The sequence below is a fragment of the Narcine bancroftii genome, chromosome 3 (assembly GCF_036971445.1).
Source record: "Narcine bancroftii isolate sNarBan1 chromosome 3, sNarBan1.hap1, whole genome shotgun sequence".
NCBI lineage: Eukaryota > Metazoa > Chordata > Chondrichthyes > Torpediniformes > Narcinidae > Narcine > Narcine bancroftii.
In genome coordinates this window covers 195,475,620-195,498,914 of record NC_091471.1, presented here as the reverse complement: position 1 = coordinate 195,498,914, position 23,295 = coordinate 195,475,620, and the positions used below count along the sequence as shown (strand labels likewise).

Here is a 23,295-nt window from a genome sequence, read left to right as displayed (position 1 = left end):
TTCAGTGTCCTCGTTAGCCAGACACCCAGCTCTGAACAGCATAAACATTGATGCATAGCACATTTATTTCTCTCTGCCTCATGGTCCAAGTCCTGGACATCACTCCACACCAAGTCACTACTGTTGACATTGCTGGAGGAGTCAAAGTTAAGGTGTGCACTGCACTGAGTAAAGCCATAATAACGCAATAGATCAATGTTTGCAGAGAGCCAGACTCTCATTGCTACAGGGAATCAGGAGTGTGTCTGAAAGTCCATGTCTATGAAGTGTGTATACATGTGGGAGAGTGTGGTATGGTAAGCAGCCATCGGTATCGGAGTCCCTTATGCCCGATATTCCTGCTTGCACCATTAGTTTTTGTCTCACACTGTGTAGAAGATAGGTGGCCTCTGGTATCAGAGTCCAACCTGGGTCTGATGTGAATGTCTATATAGTTATTTAGTAGTAATTATGTATCATTTGACATCTTCCCCAGTTTGTCTCCTGTGTGTTCAATAAAGTTACCTTGATTGTAATACTTGTGTCCAGACATGTCTCTCTGTGAACCCACCGAAACTGATTCTTCGCAAGCACAAAAACATCTCATACATAGTACAAGTAAGACACAGTACAAAATTATACAGGTAGAGAGAGATCAGTTGATACAGAGCAAAGGAAACATAATTGTACTATATTGAAATTCATTCAAGTGTCTGATAATGGCAGGAAAGAAAATGTCCTTGCATCTGGTGGTGTGAGATCTCATATTCGTGAATCTTCTTCCTGACAAAGTAGGTGTCTTGGGTAAACTTATACCTCTCATTTTGTTCATTTTAGATTGGTCACAGTGTTTGAGCTACCGAAAGAAAATAGACACACACACCGAGAGCAGTTCAGATTATACAAATGTTTATTACAAATTCAAAAGCTGATTTCACACTACAATATGCAAGCCCTTCCCAACTATACTTATCAATGCTTGGACTGGTCCCAACTGCCGAAGCGAGGCAACGACTGCACACTTGTAGTAAGTTGTCAGGGGGCCGGTAGCAGTTTCTCCACCTCCCCTGACCGGGACGTTGGCTGGACTCCAGAAGTTCTTCTTCTTGCTGAGAGATGTTGCCACCTCTCGGAGAGTCTCAAACTTCAACAGCGGGACCATGGCTTATATTACCCAAAAACTGCTTACCCATGCACCTATTCCCAGCGCAGCAAGAAAGATAAGGAAGCAAGCTAGCATGCTAGGCTTCTAACGAATAACATAATTTTCAGCTTATCACTTTGAATACAATGGTTTATTTTGCATCAAGGCTAGGCCTCTGACAGTCTGTGACCAAAACAAGCAGGAAGATTAAATGTTCTTGGTACACAGATGTTCTTTCATCAGATAACAGCATCTCTGGCCCCTTGGTGGAATTTAGCTTATGTCTGCTGATTCTAAAACACAAGCAGGTTCTCAGCCTTGCAGAACCCAAAGCTGCAAGTTTAAAAAAACAGGTTAGAATCTTCCATTACATTCCACCCCTTGGTCATAGGCTGTCAGACACAAGACTTGACAAGCATAAGAGTACAAAAAGAGAGTAAAAGAGAAATTAAAAATACAATAATCACAAAAACAAGCAATAATGCGAGCAACCAATGGAGAATATTGTGGCCCAACCCCCCAAATGTACCAGCTAACCATAAAAAAGGATTCCAATCAAGGCTCACATGATCCTTGTTGGCCACAATACCCAGACACTGGAGCTCACGAACAGATTTTGAAACATGCTGAACAATAACATATTTATATAAGCTGCACTTGAGGCGGGTGACCGAGGACTTCCTTGATGTAATGCATCGGACCATGTCTCCCACGGGGAACTCACTCGGAACGTCCTCGTCATTACAAATCCAATTGTTGACACCAAAGCAGCTGTTAAGCCAGATCACCAGGAGCGTAAAACGGAGAACCTGGAACAAAGAAGCCTGACACATGTCACTCACGATACCATAAGCGTTCAGTGTTTAAACAGACTAAATCATCCTGTCCCTCAATAGCTACCCATCGAGTGTTACCCTGGGCAGGTGTCACTATTTCTCCTTTTACAGGAGGGCCACTACCTGGTGGTGCCACCCATACCTTTTGTCCGGCATTCTCTAGTTCAGGAGTGGGGGGCAATGATTGTTTTTCCTCTGGACTAGGCTGTAGTTCAGAGGCGTGAAGAAGTCAGTGGAAAGGTGTACCTCCTTTTAAAGGGCGATTATTTAAATTGTCGACTGCTTGCTGCAGCACATGACACCTCCCCTTCAGGGTTCCCAGTGGTGTTAACAAATGAATTTGTTCCTTCAGTAAGCCATTCATTTGTTCAGCTAACCCAGCAGCCTGCGGGTAATAAGGAATATGGTGAACCCATAAGATACCATTGTCATTTGCCCAATCACAGATTGCCTTCCCGGAGAAGTGTAAGCCATTATCAGACTGAATCTCCTCTAGTACATCATTTTTTTTTTTAATTTTTTTATTTTTCACACCATAAATCACATTAGCCATGATATACACTATTTCTTTTTCACACATATACAGTGACTTTTTCTCCCCCCCACCCCTCCTTTCCTCCCAAACCACCCCCCCACCCCCCCCCTCATCCATTTTAGGTATACAATCTAGGTTGCATTAAGCCAGTCAGACAATGTTGTCATTCAACAAAATTACACCAGAAATTCTACTGAGTCCATTCTTTTCTTTCCTTTTCCTTCCATCAACTTAGGTACTGTTTGTCCCCGGTAGGTTTTCGCTATTGTATTTAATGTAAGGCTCCTATACTTGCTCGAATATTTCAATATTATTTCTTAACCTATATGTTATTTTTTCTAATGGAATACATTTATTCATTTAAATTTAGTAGTTTCTTCCTTTTAATTTGGTTATGTATTCCATTAATATTTAAAGACATATAGTTCAGCGTAGCCCTTTTATATTTTGTTTATCTTCTCTTTCCGTTTTTCCATGATTACCTTTCCTCCTTTTCCATTTCTGTTTTCTTATTTTCAACTCTTTATAAGACAACATTCCTACAACATCCAACATTTTCCTTATTCTCCTATTTCTATCTTATTTATCCCCAATCTCCCCTTCACCTCCTGAGTTGTCCTTTATCCCTTGTCGGACAACCACATCTCCCCTCTCCATTTGGATTTGCGAATCCACTCGCAAGCGTCAACTGATTTTGCAGTGACCGCTATTTCCCCCCACCCCGCCCCCCCCCAGAAAAGATTTCACTTTTCATATGTCACAAAGGTCACTCTTTTAATTCCCTCCTTATTCTCTCTATTCCATTACCTTCCCTTATTAATTCTTGTCTATACTATCTATATTTTCCTCTAAGTACAGATACATTTATGTATGCTCATTGTCTCTATTCACTCTTATACCTCTTTACCCGCATACATATCAATCGTGATCATTTTTACTCTCATTACCCGTCTTCATCCCTCAGTCTATTTTTGTCTTTACCCACATACATATCAATCGTGATCATTTTAACTCTCATTACCCGTCTTCCTCCCTCAGTCTATTTTTGTAATTGTTCTGCAAATTTTCATGCTTCTTCTGGATCCGAGAATAGTCTGTTTTGTTGTCCTGGAATAAATATTTTCAATACCGCTGGATGCTTTAGTATAAATTTATACCCTTTCTTCCATAAAATCGCCTTTGCTGTATTGAACTCTTTTCTCTTCTTTAGGAGTTCAAAACTTATATCTGGATAAATGAAGATTTTTTTCCCTTTATACTCCAGTGGTTTGTTGCCCTCTCTTACTTTTTCCATTGTCTTCTCCAGTACCTTTTCTCTTGTAGTATATCTTAGGAATTTTACTACAATAGATCTTGGTTTTTGTTGTGGTTGTGGTTTAGAGGCCAATACTCTATGTGCCCTTTCTATTTCCATTTCATGCTGTAGTTCTGGACATCCTAGGGTCTTAGGGATCCACTCTTTTATAAACTCCCTCATATTCTTGCCTTCTTCATCTTCCTTAAGGCCCACTATCTTTATGTTATTTCTTCTGTTATGGTTTTCCATTGTATCTATTTTTTCAGCTAGTAGTTCTTGTGTCTCTTTAGTTTTTTTATTAGATTTCTCCAATTTCTTTTTTAAGTCTTCTACCTCCATTTCTGCTGCTACTGCCCGCTCTTCCATCTTGTCCATTTTCTTTCCCATTTCTGTTAAGGTCATCTCCATTTTATTTATTTTCTCTTCTGTGTTGTTTATTCTTTTTCTTAAATCCTTAAATTCCTGTGTTTGCCATTCTTTAAATGACTCCATGTATCCTTTAATAAGAGCAAGTATATCCTTTACCTTGCCTTTCTTTTCTTCTTCTATTTCTCTGTACTCTTCCTCTTCCTCTTCTTCTTCCTCTGGGTTGGCCATCTGTTGTTTCTTTGGTGCCCTTTCCTCCTCTTCTTTCTTGTTTCTATTGTCTTCTGTGGTCTCTTCTTGCTGCAGGTGTTCTGCAGCTGTCGTTGCCGGCTGTGGAGATCGACTCCCCAGCTGGTCCCCCCTCCCGTCGGTGTGTTTTTTTTCATTCGCATCGCGCATGCGCGGTTGCGCACTTTTACTCGGCTCTGCGAGCCATTTTTGTAGTCCATTATTTACCGACCTGAGGGAGCGGGTTTCTCTCTCCGCAGCGGGCCTCTTCGGACAGGTAAGGCCTTCACCTTTTTCCTCCTTTGTCTTCTCTTCCTCTCTTCTTACCATTGCTTTCGATTTTTCTTTTTTTGTCGCCATCTTCTTTCCACCTTTATACTCACTTTTCTGTAACTTTTATTTCTGTGCCTTTGTGTTTTTCTTTGTTTTTCCCGACTTTTCTGGAGAGGGCTGGAGTTCACCGTCCGGCCACTACTCCATCACGTGACTCCTCCTCCTCTAGTACATCATAATGAGAAATTAAAAGATTTAGTCCTTGGATAGTGCTAGCTTGGTCAGCCGTCTTGGTGAGAAAGGCAAAAACCAGGCCCGAAAAGGTGTCAACCATTACTAGGACGTAACGTTTACCCATACAGTCTGGCATGGGGCCTATGTAATCAATTTGCCAAACCGCAGCTGGGCGAGCACCCCGTTTTATTCGGACATGAGGACCAGGAGGAACGACACGGGACTTCACAAGTTGACATTCTGGGCATGTACGCACAACCATGCGGACATCATCCTGATGGACGGGTAAAGCATGTGTACAGGCCCATATAGCTGATCCCTTCTCCCCCAAATGACCACTCTGTTCATGTGCCCATCGACCCACGGCTGATAGTGGCAAGCTGATCTGCAACTGCATTATGTTGTGCCATGTTAGTCGCCACATTAGTATGGGCATCAACATGATACACGATTATCTCACGATGGTGGGAAGCATCCCACAACAGCTGCCACAACTCTTTGCCCCACACTGGGTGGTCATGTATCATCCAGTCATTCTTTTGCCAATCAGGCATCCATACCACGTCCATTAGCCACAGCCCAGGAATCAGTAAACAGGCGAAGTGAGTGATCATGGGAATCTAGTGGTAAAGTGACTGCCTTCAACTCAGCATACTGACTGAAACCACCATCCCCCTCCTCTGATAAGTGAGTTCCTGACTTGGGATGGTAAGCCACGGCCTTCCACTTTTGCTTTCCTTGCACCCACTGGCTGCTACCATCAGTAAACCAGGCATCCTCTTGTTCTGCTTTCTGTACCATCTCTTCCGTGGCCCCTTGGATCATTACATCATCAATATAATGGTGAATTGAGAGGGAAGGCGATACTGGCACCGTCTCCAGATCACGGGCAATTAGGCTGTGGCAAATAGTGGGAGAGTGTACATAACCCTGAGGGAGGCGGTGGAAGGTATACTGGCACCCCTTCCAGGTATAGGCGAACTGATCCTGTGAGTCTTCAGCTATAAGAATAGTGAAGAAGGCGTTAGCGAGATCAATGACATCATACCATGTTCCTGAGTTCCCAGTAGCAATGTTTTCAATAAGGGTAACAATGTCCGGAATGGCCAAAGCAAGTGGTGGGGCATGTTTGTTCAAAAAGCAATAATCAACCGTCATTCTCCAGGAGCTGTCCGGCTTCTGGACCGGCCAAACAGGGCTATTAAAGGGCGACGTTGCGGGCCTCACTACCCCTTCTTCTTGCAAAGTATCAATGGTGGCACTAATCTCTCCTTGCCCTCCAGGGAGGCGATATTGTGGAATGCACACTGGTTTCATGGGGGGTGGCACCATCACAGGATCCCACTTAGCCTGACCCACTGCTAGTTTTTTTGTAATAGTCCGAATTCCAAATGCAAATCCCCCTTGGCTAGTATTAAGGGCCGTACCGGCCAACATATCAATACCCAGGATACACTCGTCAGTAGCAGCCACCAGGGCATGTAACCAGATAGGGGAAGGGCTGTCACCCACCATGGCATGGACTTTTATTTCCTTTGCCAGGGTGACCGCTCCTCCCAACCCCTCTATTCAAAAGGTTGGTCCAGTCCAGAGGTCGGGGTTACCCGGAATCACCAAGTGCTCCGCACCGGTATCGACCAAGGCCAAATATTGGCAGTCATTACCCCTACCCCAATGGATTGTTAACGGTATGTAGGGCCGTGGGTCCCCGTGTATCCGCTGTATATCAATGGAGTAGACACAGGAGCCTTGCCCACACCTTCATGCTTTAGTAGGGTTCGGGGGCTTCCAGGCCCACATGCCACTATTATCCATAAGAGCCTTGTTAACCATTTGTTGTACCTCATCACGGGTAACTGGAGCAGAAGCTTGCTCGATAGAAGCAGCAGGGGGAGCAGAGGACACAGCTGGGCCAGGAGGACTCAGCAGCTGGGGATGATGTTCCCCTGCTTTACTCTTATAAAGAGCATAAAGGACTGCAGTAGGTTTCCCATCAATATCACTTTTAGGTACGCCTAACTTTAACAAGGTTAGAAAAAGGTCCTTTCTTGTCAGTCCTGTCGGACTCTGGCTTTACCCTACCCTCAATTTAGTCTATGTGTCATCTGAGTCCAACGTGCTCGTTGAATGAAGTGATAGGAGAAGGTATTCGGTTCAACAATCAGTTTATTATACAGCACAAGAATAAAGCTTAACAGAGCTCTGGTTCAGTCGTTAGTTCATAGGTCACCTGCACAGTGAGCTATTCCCCAAGACTGACCTCTACTGTCCGGTCTCTACAGTTTATATAGCTCAACCTTATCATACAGAACAAAAGTTGGCTTTCTTTTCTAGATTTCTTGCATAAGATTTATCACAAGTAATTTCCTGCTCTGCAGATATCTGGGGTGTAGAGCTCCCATCTTAATCCTCAAGGCCAGAATATCCTGTTGTTTTGATCAGAAATCAATCATACCCCAGATATTTCTAATTATTTCTTTGTTCTCATTTGGCCATGTTCTTCTGTTCTACTCAACACCTCCTTCTGCCTTCTTACTGAGTTATTCCATTCTCTTTGTTTCTGACAGTCTCTGTCAGGATTCTCTTTGTTCTTGTCTGGCCATCGGCTCCTGTGCTAATCAACACCTCCTTTTGCCTTAACCTTCCTACTAAATTGTTTCATACATATTCTCTCTTTTGTATTTTGGGAGCAGGCAATTCTAAACCTACTGTAATCAGCCAACTTTGCTACATACTGTGGCTGCCCCTTACTTACATTACTCTTTCCCTTCACCATGAGATAAATATTAAATTGTTACATAGTACTGGATTCATGTATACAAAATGAATGGTACATAAGCATATATTCTACATATTTTCTATGATTAATTAACCCCTATATTCCAACAGTCCTTTATTAGCAGCAGACCCTCCCTTTTCATGCTGCTTGTCTGATTTAACCTGGGTTGTATGTGAGTGGATTTTACCTCCCAACTCTAATTCTCGAAGCCCAGATAAGGCGTGCACCACCTCAGACGCAGGGTGGCCAATTAGCGGACTAGTTACGGACAGAACCAGCCCCCGTGTAGTAGGTTGGGCGGAACGAACCAATCTGGTATGCATTTCAGCCGTGAATATCTCTTCATCAGGGCTCCCCCCGTGTACCCACAGCCTCAAACGCCCTGCATACAAGGCAGAGGCCAGGGCCTGTTGATGAATTACTGCTGTACCCTCCTCTGGGGTTCTCCAATTGTTCTGCAAATGTAAATCCCAATTTACTGGTGATGGGTATACTCGTAGCAGGGCATCCCCTAGAGTAGTAAGTAATCCACCTCTCTCCCTCTACCCAGCAACTCAGCAGTGACCCTGATATCAGTAGACAATGTTCCTAATCCCAACAATTCCTCAGGGGTTAAAAATACATTACTCCCCCCCCCCCCCCTTGTTCCCAGACACGCAGGAGCCAGGCTGCCAGAGTTTCTCCTGCCTTTTGCCTAAACCAATCTCCAATGGGAGCCAGCTCTTTTACAGAGAAGTCACGTATCATTAACTGCTTCTGACCCCTGTTCCCACTTTGGCACCCAGTCTAGAGGAGGAGGTCGAGGCCATCCCGTAGAGAGAGTAGGCCATAGAGCATAAGCAGGGGTTTGGGTATTTTCCCCTGGGTCCATGTGGGAGACTGGGGTATCTATCCCTTTCATCTCTACCCTTACATCATCCCCCCTTCTGTCTGTTTGGGAAGTCTGCTGCCTTATAGGGTGGGCGTGAACAGCAGGTGGAAGGGCAGTATGTTAGACACATGCTGAGGAGTATCTGCATTATTACCATGGTCATCCTTCCAGATATTCCCATCCCAATCCTCAATTACATCAGGATCGTCGCCATTCATTATCATGGCACGAATACGATATGGATCGGGTTCTACTCCTTGCCTTTCCTTATCTGCATAGAGCTGCTGCCGGAGTTTAATATTACGGCAGATCGTTTGGACATGCTTATCTTCTAATTCTTTGGCTCTGTCCTGACTGGTGCGAACAATTTCGCTCATCATGGAACAGTGTTGTCGCATGGCTTCTAGCTCCTCCTCTAATTGCTTTCTCTTGCGCTGAGATTCTACTTCTCTTTGAACTGATTCTGCTTCACGCTGAACGGAGTGGCATAAGGCTGTGGCCAGCTACCAAAAACCATCCGTCAGCGTCCCCTTTTTATCAGGAAATTTTCTTTCTTGAAGGAGAGTGGCAACCCGCTCTCCCAGAGGTGCACTTGATGAATCTAACTTCTCATCCCAACTAATGGGTGGTCCCAACAAAGACAGGGTATTGGCCAACATGCCAAACCCATCGTCTTTGGAAGTCCATCCAGGAATCAAGAACTGCTCAGGGCTCACTTCTTTCTTTCGGCGAAACATCTTGAGACCAACCCTGCTCGCTGTGCCAATTGTCTTGGGTAAACTTATACCTCTCATTTTGTTAGTTTTAAATTGGTCACAGTGTTTGAGCTACCGAAAGAAAATAGACACACACCGAGAGCAGTTCAGATTATACAAATGTTAATTACAAATTCAAAGGCTGATTTCACACTACAATATGCAAGCCCTTCCCAACTCTTCTTATCAATGCTTGGACTGGTCCCAACTGCCGAAGCGAGGCAACGACTGCACACTTGTAGTAGGTTGTCAGGGCGCCGGTAGCAGCTTCTCCACCTCCCCTGACCGGGACATTGGCTGGACTCCAGAAGTTCTTCTTCTTGCTGAGAGATGTTGCCACCTCTCGGAGAGTCTCAAACTTCAACAGCGGGACCATGGCTTATATTACCCAAAAACTGCTTACCCAAGCACCTATTCCCAGCGCAGCAAGAAAGATAAGGAAGCAAGCTAGCATGCTAGGCTTCTAACGAATAACAATTTTCAGCTTATCACTTTGAATACAGTGGTTTATTTTGCATCAAGGCTAGGCCTCTGACAGTCTGTGACCAAAACAAGCAGGAAGATTAAATGTTCTTGGTACACAGATGTCCTTTTGTCAGATAACAGCATCTCTGGCCCCTTGGTGGAATTTAGCTTATGTCTGCTGATTCTAAAACACAAGCAGGTCTCAGCCTTGCAGAACCCAGAGCTGCAAGTTTAAAAAAACAGGTTAGAATCTTCCATTACAGTGGGGTGAGGTGAGATTAATTTTTAATGTGTCTAATTTAACCAGATCCACTCTCTGCCATGGTTCAACATAACATTGCTGAAAACAAAGTGCTCTATCCTAAACAATACGTAGTCATGGCTTCAGTCAATACCACTTTTTGTCTAGTGTCTGCCACATACAGAATTGCACCCATGTATTCAGCTTTGCAATAAATAGCACTTGCTTGGTTTGGGAAGGCAGATGCCCTGGAATGCAGAAGACTACAAAAGGTAGTGAACATAGCCAGGTCTATATGAAGAAGGCAGTGAAGTTCAGAAAAGACCCACATCACCCTGGTCACAACCTCTTCTCACTGCTATGTTCATGCAATGAGATGGCCTGAAACCGGCATCTCTAGGTTCAAGAACAATTTCTTTCCAATAGCTATCAGAATTTTGAACATCCCTTGGTCATGGATGGTCTGCACTATTGCAGGTCACTTTTTGTGCATGAGGATTACTGTGAATATTTATAATCTATGTATATATTGACTCTTTTAATTTAATTTAATTAGTTTTCTGTATTATAGTGTTCTTGGTTGTTTTCTTTCGCTCTTCAGCTGCACCAAATAAGAATTTCGGGATATGTACATTGTGCCACATGCAAGACCATAAACTCAGATAGCAATAAGCTCATTCTCATTATCCTTGGTTGGCAGATCAGTTACTCTCTGTGTAAAAAGCATTTTTTCCTCAGAATCTCTTTACATCCTTTCTCCAAAATGTTGTGTCTTTGGACTGGTTAATGGACAATCCCCTCTATGTATTTAAAGCAGTCATGATTTATACCCCTCTGTCAAATCTCCTCAACCTTTGTTCCTCCAAGGAGATGAACTTTTGATTCAACAGCCTACCCTGCTTGTTGAAATCCTTTATACTTGACAGCAGCTCAGTCTTTTCTGCCTCATCTTCAGACTTTTAAATGCTTCCTAAATGATGCGGGGATGGGGAGGTGGGGGCGCAGGGTGGTGATGAAGATTTAGATGCAACTGTCACAAAATTAATTGCTTTGTGGCAGCATTACCGTGCAAATATTGTTATAAATAACATTTCAAAATAGTGAATAGTGCAAGAAAAAGCGAGGTGGTGTCTGTGGTTCAGTGTCCATTCAAAAATCTAACGGCAGGGGAAGAAGTTGTCCTTGTGCTGCTGGGTGCTTGTCTTCAGGCTCCTGTACCTCTTTTCTGATGGTAGCATTGTGAAGAGGGCATGGCCTGGGTGGTGAGAGTCCTTGAGCATAGAGGCTGGTTTATTAAGACACCACCACTTATAGACTTGTCAACGATGGAGTAAAGTCTGGGGATGTGATGTCGCAGGCCAAATTTACAACCCTCTGGGGCCAAATTAATAACTCTGGAGTTTTTTCTTGTCATGCCCTTTGGCACCTCCGTACCAGACAGTGATGCAACCAGCCAGAATGCACTCCACTGTACACCTGTAGAAATGTTCAAGAGTCCTGGGAGACATACCAAAAACCCTCAAACTCCTCATGAAATATAGCTACTGACCAGCCTTCTTAGTGATTGCATTGACATGGTGGCTCCAGGGAACGATCTTGAGAGGTTGACACCAGGAATTTGTAGTTCTTAACCCTCTCCACTGCTGACCCCTTGATGACAACTGGTTTGTGTTCTCCTGATTTCCTCCTGAAGTCCACAATCAGCTCCTTGCTTTTGCTAACATTGGTTCTGGTGACATTGACTGTGAAACTACACCTTGTTTTTAATCTCCCTCCTGTATGATTCAGCTCCCCTTTTTATACAGACCACTACTGTGGTATTGTTATCAAATCTGTAAATGCGCAGTCATAAATCGAAAGGGAGTAGAGCAGGGGGCTAAGATCACATCCCTGTGGTGCTCCTGTACTGATGGAGATGTTCTTGCCAATCATCACCAAATGGGATCTGGTCCTGAGGAATTTCAGGATCTCATTGCACAGTGGGGCGTTGAAGTCCAGGTCTTGGCTTCCAGCAGCATTTTGGCATCTCTTTTGTAGTCATGATAATCCGCGCTAATTTCGCTCCCGCTGCCTTCAAGCAGTGCATTTGTGACTCCTTGAGGAGGGGGGGTGGTGAGGAGGGGGGTGGTGAGGAGGGGGGTGGTGAGGGAGGGGGGTGGTGAGGTGGGGGGTGGTGAGGAGGGGGGTGGGAGGAGGGGGGTGGTGAGGAGGGGGTGGTGAGGAGGGGGGTGGTGAGGAGGGGGTGTGGTGAGGAGGGGGGTGGTGAGGAGGGGGGTGGTGAGGAGGGGGGTGGTGAGGAGGGGGTGGTGAGGGAGGGGGTGGTGAGAGGGGGGTGGTGAGGAGGGGGGTGGTGAGGAGGGGGGTGGTGAGGAGGGGGGTGGTGAGGAGGGGGGTGGTGAGGAGGGGGGTGGTGAGGAGGGGGGTGGTGAGGAGGGGGGGTGGTGAGGAGGGGGGTGGTGAGGAGGGGGGTGGTGAGGAGGGGGTGGTGAGGAGGGGGGGTGTGAGGAGGGGGGTGGTGAGGAGGGGGGTGGTGAGGAGGGGGGTGGTGAGGAGGGGGGTGGTGAGGAGGGTGGTGGTGAGGAGGGGGGTGGTGAGGAGGGGGGTGGTGAGGAGGGGGGGTGGTGGGGCGGGAGGAAGGTGGGAAGTCTGGTAAAGTGAAAGCGAAAGCAGCGGATCTGGCTCACGCTCGCCCCTGCACGGGCCAACTGCAGCTTGATGGACACCCAGGAGCCGGCACCGCGGGCGCGGGTCGACGGCAGGATGTCCTGGCTGGTGCTGCTCTGGTGGCTGGCCGCCGCCCAGCTCCCCCGCCCCGGCTGCTGCGGTGCCCGGCAGCCGTTCCGCGAGCAACAGGCGACTCCGCAAGGGCTCTTCCCCACGTTTGTGGCAGAGTACGGGCGGAGCTACGCGGCTGGGAGCCCCGAGTTTGTGGAGAAGTACCGAGTGTTCCAGGTACACGATGGTCGCCCTAGTCCCTTGCAGCCTTCTCGGGTCCGACGGGATCAGGACTGATATGTGCAACTGGCCCGGGGGGGTTCGGGGTTGGTGGGGGAAAGTGGTGCATGAGGTCGTCACTGGCAGTGAGTGAAAAGGTCCGAGGTACTGCTTCAATATGAAGCTGTCGGCGTGCAGACAAGGCTGGCGGGGAAGAGAGAGCGTTAACCATCAGTGTCATTTTTCCAAGAGATTATAATGCAAACTATCTCAGCAGAAACTGTTCCAAAGTGACCTTCCCTTGCGACTTGGGGGAACCGGCTTTCTGGCAGGAAGTCGCCACCACCCGTGTTTCCTCATGTCATGTGAACGCACGGAGGGAACTGATGACAGTTCATTGGCAACTTGCAAACCCCGAGCAAGGCTGGGGACCCTGAACTTCAGCCACCCTTCTCTCCCCAGAGATTCGACCCAATCTGCTGACCAATTCTGTTTCTATCCCCCAGCCCCAACTGCAGTTTTTCCAATAACATCCGTAATGATAGTCAAGAGGAGCTTTATTGTTCAGATTTTTCAAAAGCAGACGTTCAAAACACCAAGCAAAGAATGAGCAAAAAATCTCTTAAACTAAAAATTGTGGATTAAGAAAAACAAAATTTCTTTCAACGAGAAGTGACAACGATAAAGACAAAATACTTTGAGGAAAGCACATTAGAATATGGTTTAAAAAAAAGTAACAGCCAAATTATATTTTTCTTTAAATGGCAAAGAGCAATCTGAGGGTAAAGTAATAAGTAAACACAATAAAAAAAGCATAACCTCTTGTAGCGTCCACTAACAGCAGCACTGCTGAAATACGTCCACACACACACACACACACACACACACACACACACACACACACACACACACACACACACACACACACACACGAGAGTGAACCAGTAACTGACTTTATTTGAATTTCACCCTTAATACGAGCCGCCTCCTGTCTGGAACGCGTTGTAAGAGCCACCTCCTGTCTGGAGCGCGTTGCGGAGTCACTGCCTGCTCAGCGCTACACGACCAGGAAGTGCCAACATCTCCCGGGCAATGTGTGTTGCCAAATGCGGGCTTCTCCTGACAAGGGAAGGGGAGGCCCGCTCCATCTTGTGCCAACCGATTGGGGCAGCGATGCAGCCCGTCTAAACGTGCGATCGCTCGGCCCACTACACTCCCCCTTCCCCAGAATCGTTGCCACACTTTGAGCAAGTCACAGTACTATCTTTAGGCGGGCGGCCTCTGGGGAGCTGGGACAGGCAGTGCTGAGTCCAAATGCACTGCCTTGAGGCAATCAATGGTAAACATGTCCTGCCACCCACCAATGTCCAGGGTGAAAATGCGCTGCAAGTCCTTGAATGGACCTTTGTAGAGACATTGCAGGAGTGTTCCTTGCTGTCCTCGCCGCATGGAAGCAAGGTCGGTGGACTGAGGATTTGCTGGGATGTGGCAAGTTGGAGAGCTGTGCCTGGAAGGTGGCTGAAGTTTCGGTTTAACCATCTGACCTCTCATGCGCTGGAGGACATCTAGGGCACTGGGTTGTGGGCCGGGAAGGTTGAAGTGAATGTCCGCTGGGATGGTAAGTGGGGAGCCGTACACCATCTCGGCTGATGACGCTGGTAGGTCTTTTGTAGCTGTGCAAGTTCCCAACAGTACCCATGGGAGTTTGTCCATCCAATTTAGGCCTTTTAGTGGGGCTTTCAGGGCAGTGAAAATGTTCAACAAGTCCGTTTGCCTGAGGATGGTAGGCCGTGGTGTGTAACTGGCAGCTGCAGAACTTGGCTGCGCTTGACCAGAGCGAGGAATCCCATATACCAGCAGCAATAGAAATACACCAAAGCAATGGTTCCTTAAACAAAATTAGTTTAATTCTCTGAGTATAGAACAAGAAGATCAACACTTGACTCATCAACAAATTATTTACACAATCCCTCCCCCCAACCTAAGCGCAAGTGTGTGTAATGTGTTTTCAAGAAAGTCCTTTTTACTGACCAATCTTCCACTGTCCACGTTTCCAAGGCTACAGTTTCCAGTAATCTTCAATCCTGTGCACAGAATCAATCTGTGAATGTAAATTCAAGCAAACTTCAGTGCTTTACTTAGAATTGCCAGGCAGAAAAGTTGTGGAGGGGTACAGAGAGGTGATTGTTGCTTGTTGGATACTCAAACCAGAGTGTCTTCCAGAAGAAACTTGTCTTCTTTCCAGGTTCTTCTCACAGAGTTCTCCTCTTTGCCACACTGGGAAGACTAGCCGCCACTCCTGATTTCCACTGAGAACTCTGCCCAATCTTGAAAAAGAGGGAGCCTTTTCAGCAGACTCCTGTCCAGCCTTTCTCAGACTGCCTCCTGCTAACTGCCTTCTCTTCTCTGCCCTTCCCCTCCTGATGTCTCAGGCACTGTTTTTTTTTGTGTTTCAGTTTGCAAAGCCTTTTGTTTGCACCTGCCCGTGGAACTTTGCAAGGCTGTGTCTGTGAAATGCATGCAACCTAACAGCTAATCCAATTCTAATCCCTTTTATAAGCATATATTTAAATAACCCATTGCATCACAAAGTGAGCTGGGCCCCTCGGTCTGAGATGATGTGGGTTCGTATGCCAAAACGTGCGATCCAACTGGACAAAAAGGTGCAAGTCTCCGTGTGTCGCATGTTGGCAGGGGTACCGCTTCTAGCTAATGGGTACATCGGTCAACTAATTGTGAATAAATGCCACATATGTTGGTTCACGGGGAGCAGGCCACATGCATATAGTCAAATCGGCATTGTGCTGGGGCAAAACTCTGGAGGGGGCCCTTTGTGTGTCTGTTTAGCACGCTGGCAGTCCAAGCAAGTGCTAGCCTACAAATTGACGTCACAGTGGAAGCCGTATTACACGAACTTGTAGGACAGCAGACGGACCATGGACCTTATCGAAGGGTGTGACAAGCCGTGGATTTGGTTGAACACCTGCCGTCACCAGGTCGCGGGTAGGATGGGTGTAGAAAAACCTGTTGATATGTCACACAGTAAAGTCGGGCTCCCCAGTGAAGGACAGAAATCGCTAACCTTAAAGCTGGTGATAGCAGTCCGGTAGGCCTGGACGTCAATATCCTCTACCTGGTCCCTGGTCAGTTGGGCAACATCAAGTCCTCCTGAGATGGTGGAGACAGCCGGTCTGGGCAGAGCATCAGCCACCACATTGAACTTGCCTGTGACGTGGAGGATGTCAATTGTATACTCCAAAATATAGGAGAGGTGTCGCCGACCATGGGTCTGAGACTTTACTTAATGCAGAAGTCAGTGGTCTGTTGTCTGTATAGGTGACAAAAACCCTTCTAGCATTTATGAGAAATGTTGTATTGGCAGGTACAAGGCCAACAGCTCACAGTTGAACGCACTGTTTTAGTTCTGTTTGATAAAGAAGGCCAGGGGGCGCCACTGATCATCAACCCACTGCTCAACTGCTACGCCGACCGTTATGTCCGATGCGTCTGTTGTAAGAGCCGGAGGGAGGAAGAGTCAGGATAAGCCAGAGATGCTGTATCTGCTTGGCCGCTTTAGTGGCCTGGAAAGCTTCATTGGTTTTGTGTGTCCACTGGAGCACCTTGTTGCTGAGTTTGATGAGGTCAAATAGAGGTTGCATGAGGGTAGCTGCTCCCGGGAGGAAACGATGATAAATGTTCACCATCCCTAAAAATTCCTGTAGGTCATTGATGGTGCTCGGCCTCGGGACACACTGAATGGCTTCTACCTTATCCGGCAATGGCGTGGTACCCTCGCGGGTGGTACGGTGTCCCAGGAAATCAATGGTTTCCAGACTGAATTGGCGCTTAGCTGGGTTCACCGTAAGTCCAAACTCCTGCAACCTCTTGAAAAGGAGAGTCAGATGAGCTCTGTGCGTGCTGGCATCGGGGCTGACAATGAAGATGAAATCGAGATCCCTGCCGACCACATCCATGAGATGTTAAAGATCTGGACTACACTCTTTAAAAGGCATTTGGAGGAACGCGGAGGCCGAAAGGTGTAATAATCATCGTTTTTGGGACATCATTAGGTTACACTGGAATCTGGTGGTATCCCTTGAGCCATGTAGCGAAGTCCTGGACGAGTGGGATGGGGTATCTAACTCGGACTGTGATGCCATTGAGTCATCTGTAGTCGCCACACAGACACCAACCGCCGGAATTTTCTGGTCCATGTGCAGCAGGGATGCCCAGGGGCTGTTCGAATGGCGGACGATACCCAACTCCTCCATGGCAGCGAACTCAGTCTTGACTTGGAGGAGTTTGTCTTGTGGGAAGTGCAGTGCCCGTGCGTCCACTGTGGTCCAGTGGTTTCGATGTGGTCCTCCACGCCATGTGCTGGTTTAGCATTGTGGAAATTGGACACCAACAGTGATGGGTACTTGGCCAGTAAAAGGGCATATTCATTGCAATACAGACCATGGATGCCCAACAGCATAAAGGAGCATTTCCATAGCTTGAAAGGGTATGACTGGAAAGTGGTAGCATTGACCAAGCAGCATCTGTTCACGTCTACCAGGAGCTTGTGTGCCTGGAGGAAATCATCTCTGAGGAAGGCTTGCCCAACGGACATGATCATACACTTCCAATTGAAAACAGTTCCTGCAGCATCGATTGTGACCAGACGGGTGCCAAAACTTGGAATGGAAGAGCCATTGGTTGTAGGGGAAGGCCCTTAGTATTGTGCTTGGGCTCAAAGTACATAGGCAGGATGAGGCTTATCTCTGTGCCAGTGTCAACTAGGAAATCCTTCCATGTCTGCTGTCCCTCAGGTAAAGTAGGCCTTTATGCATGCCAACTGCTGAGGCCACTATAGGCAGCCAGTCTGTTCATTTCCCATTGTTGCACTTCCAGCCCCATCTGCAGTGATAGAAACAGTAATCGTTCCGTTTGAGCATTCGTTGAATTGCAGTTGGGTCGTGGCGACTGCTGGCGGAACTAACGGAGGGGAAACCCCTGGCCCAGGGGCTGAGCCGGCTGCGCAGTTGGCATAGATCAGTCGTACATGTATTGAGTGGTGCTGCAGAGTATGAAAAGTCTGTCAGCTTCCTTGGCTACTAGGTGTGGGATGCTGAAGTCCATGTCTGATATTACCGAGGAAACGTGCACCAGTAGTTTGAAAAGGAACAGGGCCTCAAACAAGAAAACAGTTTGTGTGCCCATCAGCTAAAGCTACCATCCCATGCAAGAGGTCAGAGGGGTTTCTATAGCCTAGGCCTTGCATATTCAGGATGCGAATGGTGCGTTTATGCCAGCTGATTTCCAGCAAATCGAAGTAGCAGTAGTGGCATCCAGGGCTTTGATGACGTACCAGAACTTGGTGTCCTCCGAGACAATGCCTCTGACCTGGAAGTGGGACTCGGCCAGTTGTTACCAGTTCCTGGGCTGGCTGGCCCAGAAGGGTGGCAAATGCACACCCACAGCGTTGGTCGCAGCTGTGGTTGTGACTGAAGCAGTAGCAGCATCCTCCATTTTGTAGCGTTCAAGGTGGGTTCCAAAGACGTTGCAACCTTGGGGTTACCACTACAGCGTCTGCTAACAGCAGCGCTGCTGAAATGAAATGCGTCCACACACGCGAGGGTGAACCAGTAACTAACTTTATTTACATTTCAAGCGCTACTTTAAGGGTACGAGCCACTTCCTATCTGGAACGCATTGGTTTCTGGGAGTGACGACAGCGCATTGGGAGTCACTGCCTGCTCAGCGCTATGTGACCAGGAGTTGGCGACATTACCTTGGCAATGCTTGTTGCAAATGTGGGTTTCTCTGGAGAAGGAAATGGGGCCCCACACCATCTTGCACCAACCGACTGGGGCAGTGATTCGGCCCATTTAACCAGGCAATCGCTTGGCCGGCTACACTCTCATAATTAATTTTGAGGCTATATGGACTACATTAAATTTGGTTCAGATGGACAAATCTAGACAAATTGAAGCTTCAGTATTCCAGTTTAATGTCAATCCAATAGTATTTCTTTCCATTTTCCTCTCCAATAAAGATGGTTGGGTTTATCAGAGACTTTTATAAATTTGAACTGAGAGTTTCAGACTTACAGTGAGAAAAAAAAGATCTTTAGTTTATCAAGTTCCATCATAAGTTCTTTATTTGATTCCCCCTTGAGCTTCATTGAGCACTTCCACACTCTCTGCTGCAACAGCAAGGTTCTCCCAGTGGTGAGGCACTTCAGTTCCACTTCCTATTCTCACATAGGCTTGTCTGTCCAGGCCTCATGTACTGCCAAGTTGTGGCCACACATCAATTAGAACAGTGGTTCTCAACCATTTTCTTTCCACTCGCATAGCACTTTAAGTAATCTCTATGCCATAAGTGCTCAGTGATTAGTAAAGGATTGCTTAAGGTGGTATGTGAGTGGGATGGGAAGGTTGAGAAGCACTGCTCTAGACCCAATTGTTACTGAACTATTTTGCTTGAGAAAAATTGTCATTTGCCCATTTCCTTTGGAGTTATGAAACCATGCACATAACGAGTCAATTAAGTACGATTAAAACAGTGGTTTTCAAACTTTTTTCTTTCCACCCACATCCCACCTTAAGCAATCCCTTACTGATCACAGAGCACCTATGGCATAGGGAATACTTAAAGTGGTATGTGAGTGGAAAGAAAAAGGTTGAGAACCACTGAATTCGAGGAACAGCACCAATATTGATTTCTCCCAGTTTCTGGTAGCATCCTTCCGCCCCACCCCCACCCCTTTCATATTTCTCCCTCCCCCTGCTTTTCCTTATCTCTCTGGCCCCCTATCCCCTTCCCTTTCTTCCTCCTCTCACCAGTATTCACCTGTCATCTGCCAGCTTATGCTCCTCACGCTTCTTCCTCTCCACCCTTTCATTCAGACTCCCTCCCTATTCTTGCTAATTCTGATTACAGGTTTTCGGCCCAGAAGTCAATTGTCCATTGTGTTTTTCTGATGCAGTTTAACCTGCAGAGTTCCTCCAGCATTGTGTGTGTTGCTCCAATTTTCCAGTGCATGCAGACTACTTGTTTGCACACATGAGCTTTCCCTTTTGTTTAGAAAAAAACACCTCAGCCTTTTCAATAATTTCTGATAGCTACTGCTTCTCAGATCTCGATCATTCCTTCCAAGTCCTCTATGAATGTTCTCCAATGCTTTATTATTTTATTGTAAATATTTTCAGCTTGGAGAGAGTATGGCCACAGTTTTTTTTGAGTGTTCTTTCTGACATTTCAAATGTAAAAAGGGAATTGGTTGCTTAATGTTCCAAGATAAAATAATAAAGTTAATTCAATAATAGCTTTTCACAGGCTATTGAATAGCAATTGTAGGCAGGAATATCAGATGAATGCAAGGAAATTGCAATGGTGGCAATTAACTTAATTGGGTAAAAAACAGAAAGTAACACAGTAGTGAAAAGATGAAACCCATCCTCCAACTCCAGCTAAAATCTGTTTAAGGATGTCATTGGTGTTTTCATGCAGTGTCCTTTATTTGGATTGATTAGTGGTATACTCTAAAACTGTGAAAGAATCTTCAAAACTGTAGCCATTGCACGCAATAGATTTGCTGTCACGAGATAGACCTATCAGAGCTTAAGATACGATCTCATACCTTTGGAAGCAATGGTGAGAAGAATTACTTGAAAATGACTTACTGTTAAGAATTTTAACATGGTTACAAATAAGTGATATTAAACTAATCGGTAAACCTAGTTCATTCAGCATAATAACTGTTGTCCTGTAAACACTGTCCAGAGACCCTTCTAATTGGAGTGTGTCTTTGTTTTGCGCAAATCTGAAATCAACACAATTACTTGACGTACCGCCATTACTATTATTCTATTATCCGAAAAATTCCAAATTCTGAAAATTGTCTGGCTCAAGGGTTTCTGATAATAGATTTTGTACCTGTAGTTGATACTGTGTAAAAGTTGACCCCCTATTTCTGGGCCAAAAATCTAGTATTATCCATATATTGCGTGTAGAGGTCAATCCCCCCCTGGCCCCAGCCACCAACCCATCCAAGCCCCTGACAACCCGACCACCATCTCTTTCCCAGACTCTGGTCACCCACCCATCAAAGCTCCCAAAACCCTGCACCGTCTCTCACCCAGGTCTCAGATGCCTGCCCATCAGAGCTCCTGATGCCCCAACCACCCTCCCATCCGAGCTCCCAATGCCCAGACTGCAGACTCATGCCTTGGCCCTGGCCACCAGACACCGCTACCTGCAATTCTGATCCGGCCGCTAACCGGAGCTCCTGACCCCGTTTCTCACCTTGGATCAGGCCTCCTACCCATCCAAGCTCCTGATTACCTCAGCCGCGCTCACATCCAACCCATCTGAGCTCCTAAAGTACTGAACTCAGACTTGGACCTGATCGGCCGCCCATCAAGTTCCCGATGCCTCTTAACACCTCAGACTTACCACACAGTCCCAGCCACCTGCCCACCCATCTGAGTTCCCTGAGTGACGCAGGTACTTTACCGCTGTCAAAAGTAGAATGCATGTAATAGTCGACCCCCTAAATTTTACCCTAAAAATTGGTCCGCAAAATTTGACTATTACTTGCAAAAAAAAAAGTTTGTTTAGTTTGTACTTTAAAATAACATAATCGAACTTTTTACCTCTTCGTGCATTTGTGGAGCCACAACATCTGCTCTGAAGTTGTATTGCACAGCAGATTCAGATTAAACCTGTTTCCTATTTTTTTTGCTAGTAGAAAACTAACAAGCTAAACATATTCATGATCAGCGCCAGCGACTGGGGTTTGAATCCGGCGGTGTCTGTAAGGTGTTTGTACATTAACCTCTTGTCTGCGTGGGTTTCTTTCTGGTGCTCTGGTTTCCTCCTACCATTCAAAACGTACCGGGTGGGGTGGGGGGGTTATAGATCAATTAGGTGTAATTGGCCAGTAAGGACTCGAGGGCTGAAAGGGCCCTTTACTGTGCTGTATGTCTACATTTAAATTTTGAATTTTAAAAATTTAAATTCTTGATTTTTACTAAATGGGTGATTTACTGTTCAATTTATGGAACTCAATGCCACCAAAATAAGTTGCATTGTCAACGATATTTTAGTGTGTAATGTTTTAAGTGCTATGTGTAGAATTCTGAATGTACGCTTCTTAAACTGTATGTAAGATTAAATTTAGTACAGGTTTGATCTGCAGCACATAACTGGCAGAGCTGACAGTGAATTTAAATGTTTGTGAATACTTTTGAAAATGACAAAGATTGAAAACATCTGACAATTATTTTAAAAATTCCTTAATTTATACATATAGCATGGTAACAGGTCCTTCTGGTTCAAGAGCCCGAATACTCCAATTAACCTACAACCCCCATGCTTTTTGAAGGGTGGGCTGAAACCAGAGCAAGCAGAGGAATTCCACGCAGACATAGGGAGAACAGACAATCTCCTTACTGACAGCCCCTGATTTAAGCTCAGGTTGCTGGCACTGCAATAGCATTGAATGCTCAGTTAAGTTTGCCTGCATTTTAAATGATTTATTCTATACATAAGTTGTCAAGACTTGCCCATTAAAATTAAATATTTTTTGTATTAAGGAAAATATTTTAATCCATGCCCTTTCTAAAACAAAAAGACCATTTATTTGGGGGATGGATTTTCCACTACTTCAAGATCACAGCTTACCTACTCTTGAGCCATGCTGTTCCTTTCAATGTAGCCTTTTGCTGGGAGGCCAACACTCAACAGATTGACATCGTTCAGTGCAGTGAAGTACCAGGACTCTCCTTGAGGCTGATTGTCCTCATACACAGGCTCTGACACCTTGGATCACCAGTATTATAATTCATATACATTCAAAAATCTCTGAGAACTATTTAAAAATTGAATATAAAAACGATTGTTAAAATTTAGATGAGTTATTTAATTAAAACACAAAAGATACAGGCATGTGCTAAAAATAATTAAATATACAGGTAATTTAAAACTTTGAAGTTATTGAAATAAAAGAAACTTCTTACCACTGTTACAGCGTTTGTTTTCAGATGCTTTTTTAATGGGTTTGCAGAAGTTTGTGCTGTACATTGGGCTTTGCAGGTTTACGAAGTTGATGAGGGTGGCTCTCACGCAGAAATTATTGCTTTGTTTTCTTTAAGTTGCCACTTACATGCTGCAGTCAGTTAAACATTAAAATGCACATGTATGACACTTTCAGAATTTTTTTTTCAGGAAAGTATTCAGAGACATTACACACTGAATCTTCTTTCATCAAACTTGTTGAATGAAAGTGGCTGTGCTCTTTATGGAATTAACCAGTTTTCCGATATATCTCCACAAATATTCAGAGGTAAATTTAATCATTCTTTAACATT

At 45.6% G+C, this 23,295-nt stretch overlaps 1 protein-coding gene and 1 long non-coding RNA gene across 2 annotated transcripts in view; one reads left to right on the top strand and one right to left on the bottom strand.

Moving 5' to 3' along the window:
- Nucleotides 1–919: 919 nt before the first annotated feature.
- The window catches only part of LOC138757988 (uncharacterized), a 31,459-nt gene continuing 9,083 nt past the window's right edge, over nt 920–23,295 (bottom strand). The window contains exon 3 of the long non-coding RNA XR_011354022.1: nt 920–1,932. This is a non-coding gene — a long non-coding RNA (uncharacterized lncRNA). The remainder of the gene's footprint in view (nt 1,933–23,295) is intronic.
- Nucleotides 12,666–23,295, top strand: part of ctso (cathepsin O) — a 29,156-nt gene continuing 18,526 nt past the window's right edge. Inside the window, exons 1-2 of the mRNA XM_069926205.1 lie at nt 12,666–12,955; nt 23,153–23,270. Of these exons, the coding sequence (XP_069782306.1) occupies nt 12,719–12,955; nt 23,153–23,270 (355 nt within the window). The 5' untranslated portion in view covers nt 12,666–12,718. The remainder of the gene's footprint in view (nt 12,956–23,152; nt 23,271–23,295) is intronic.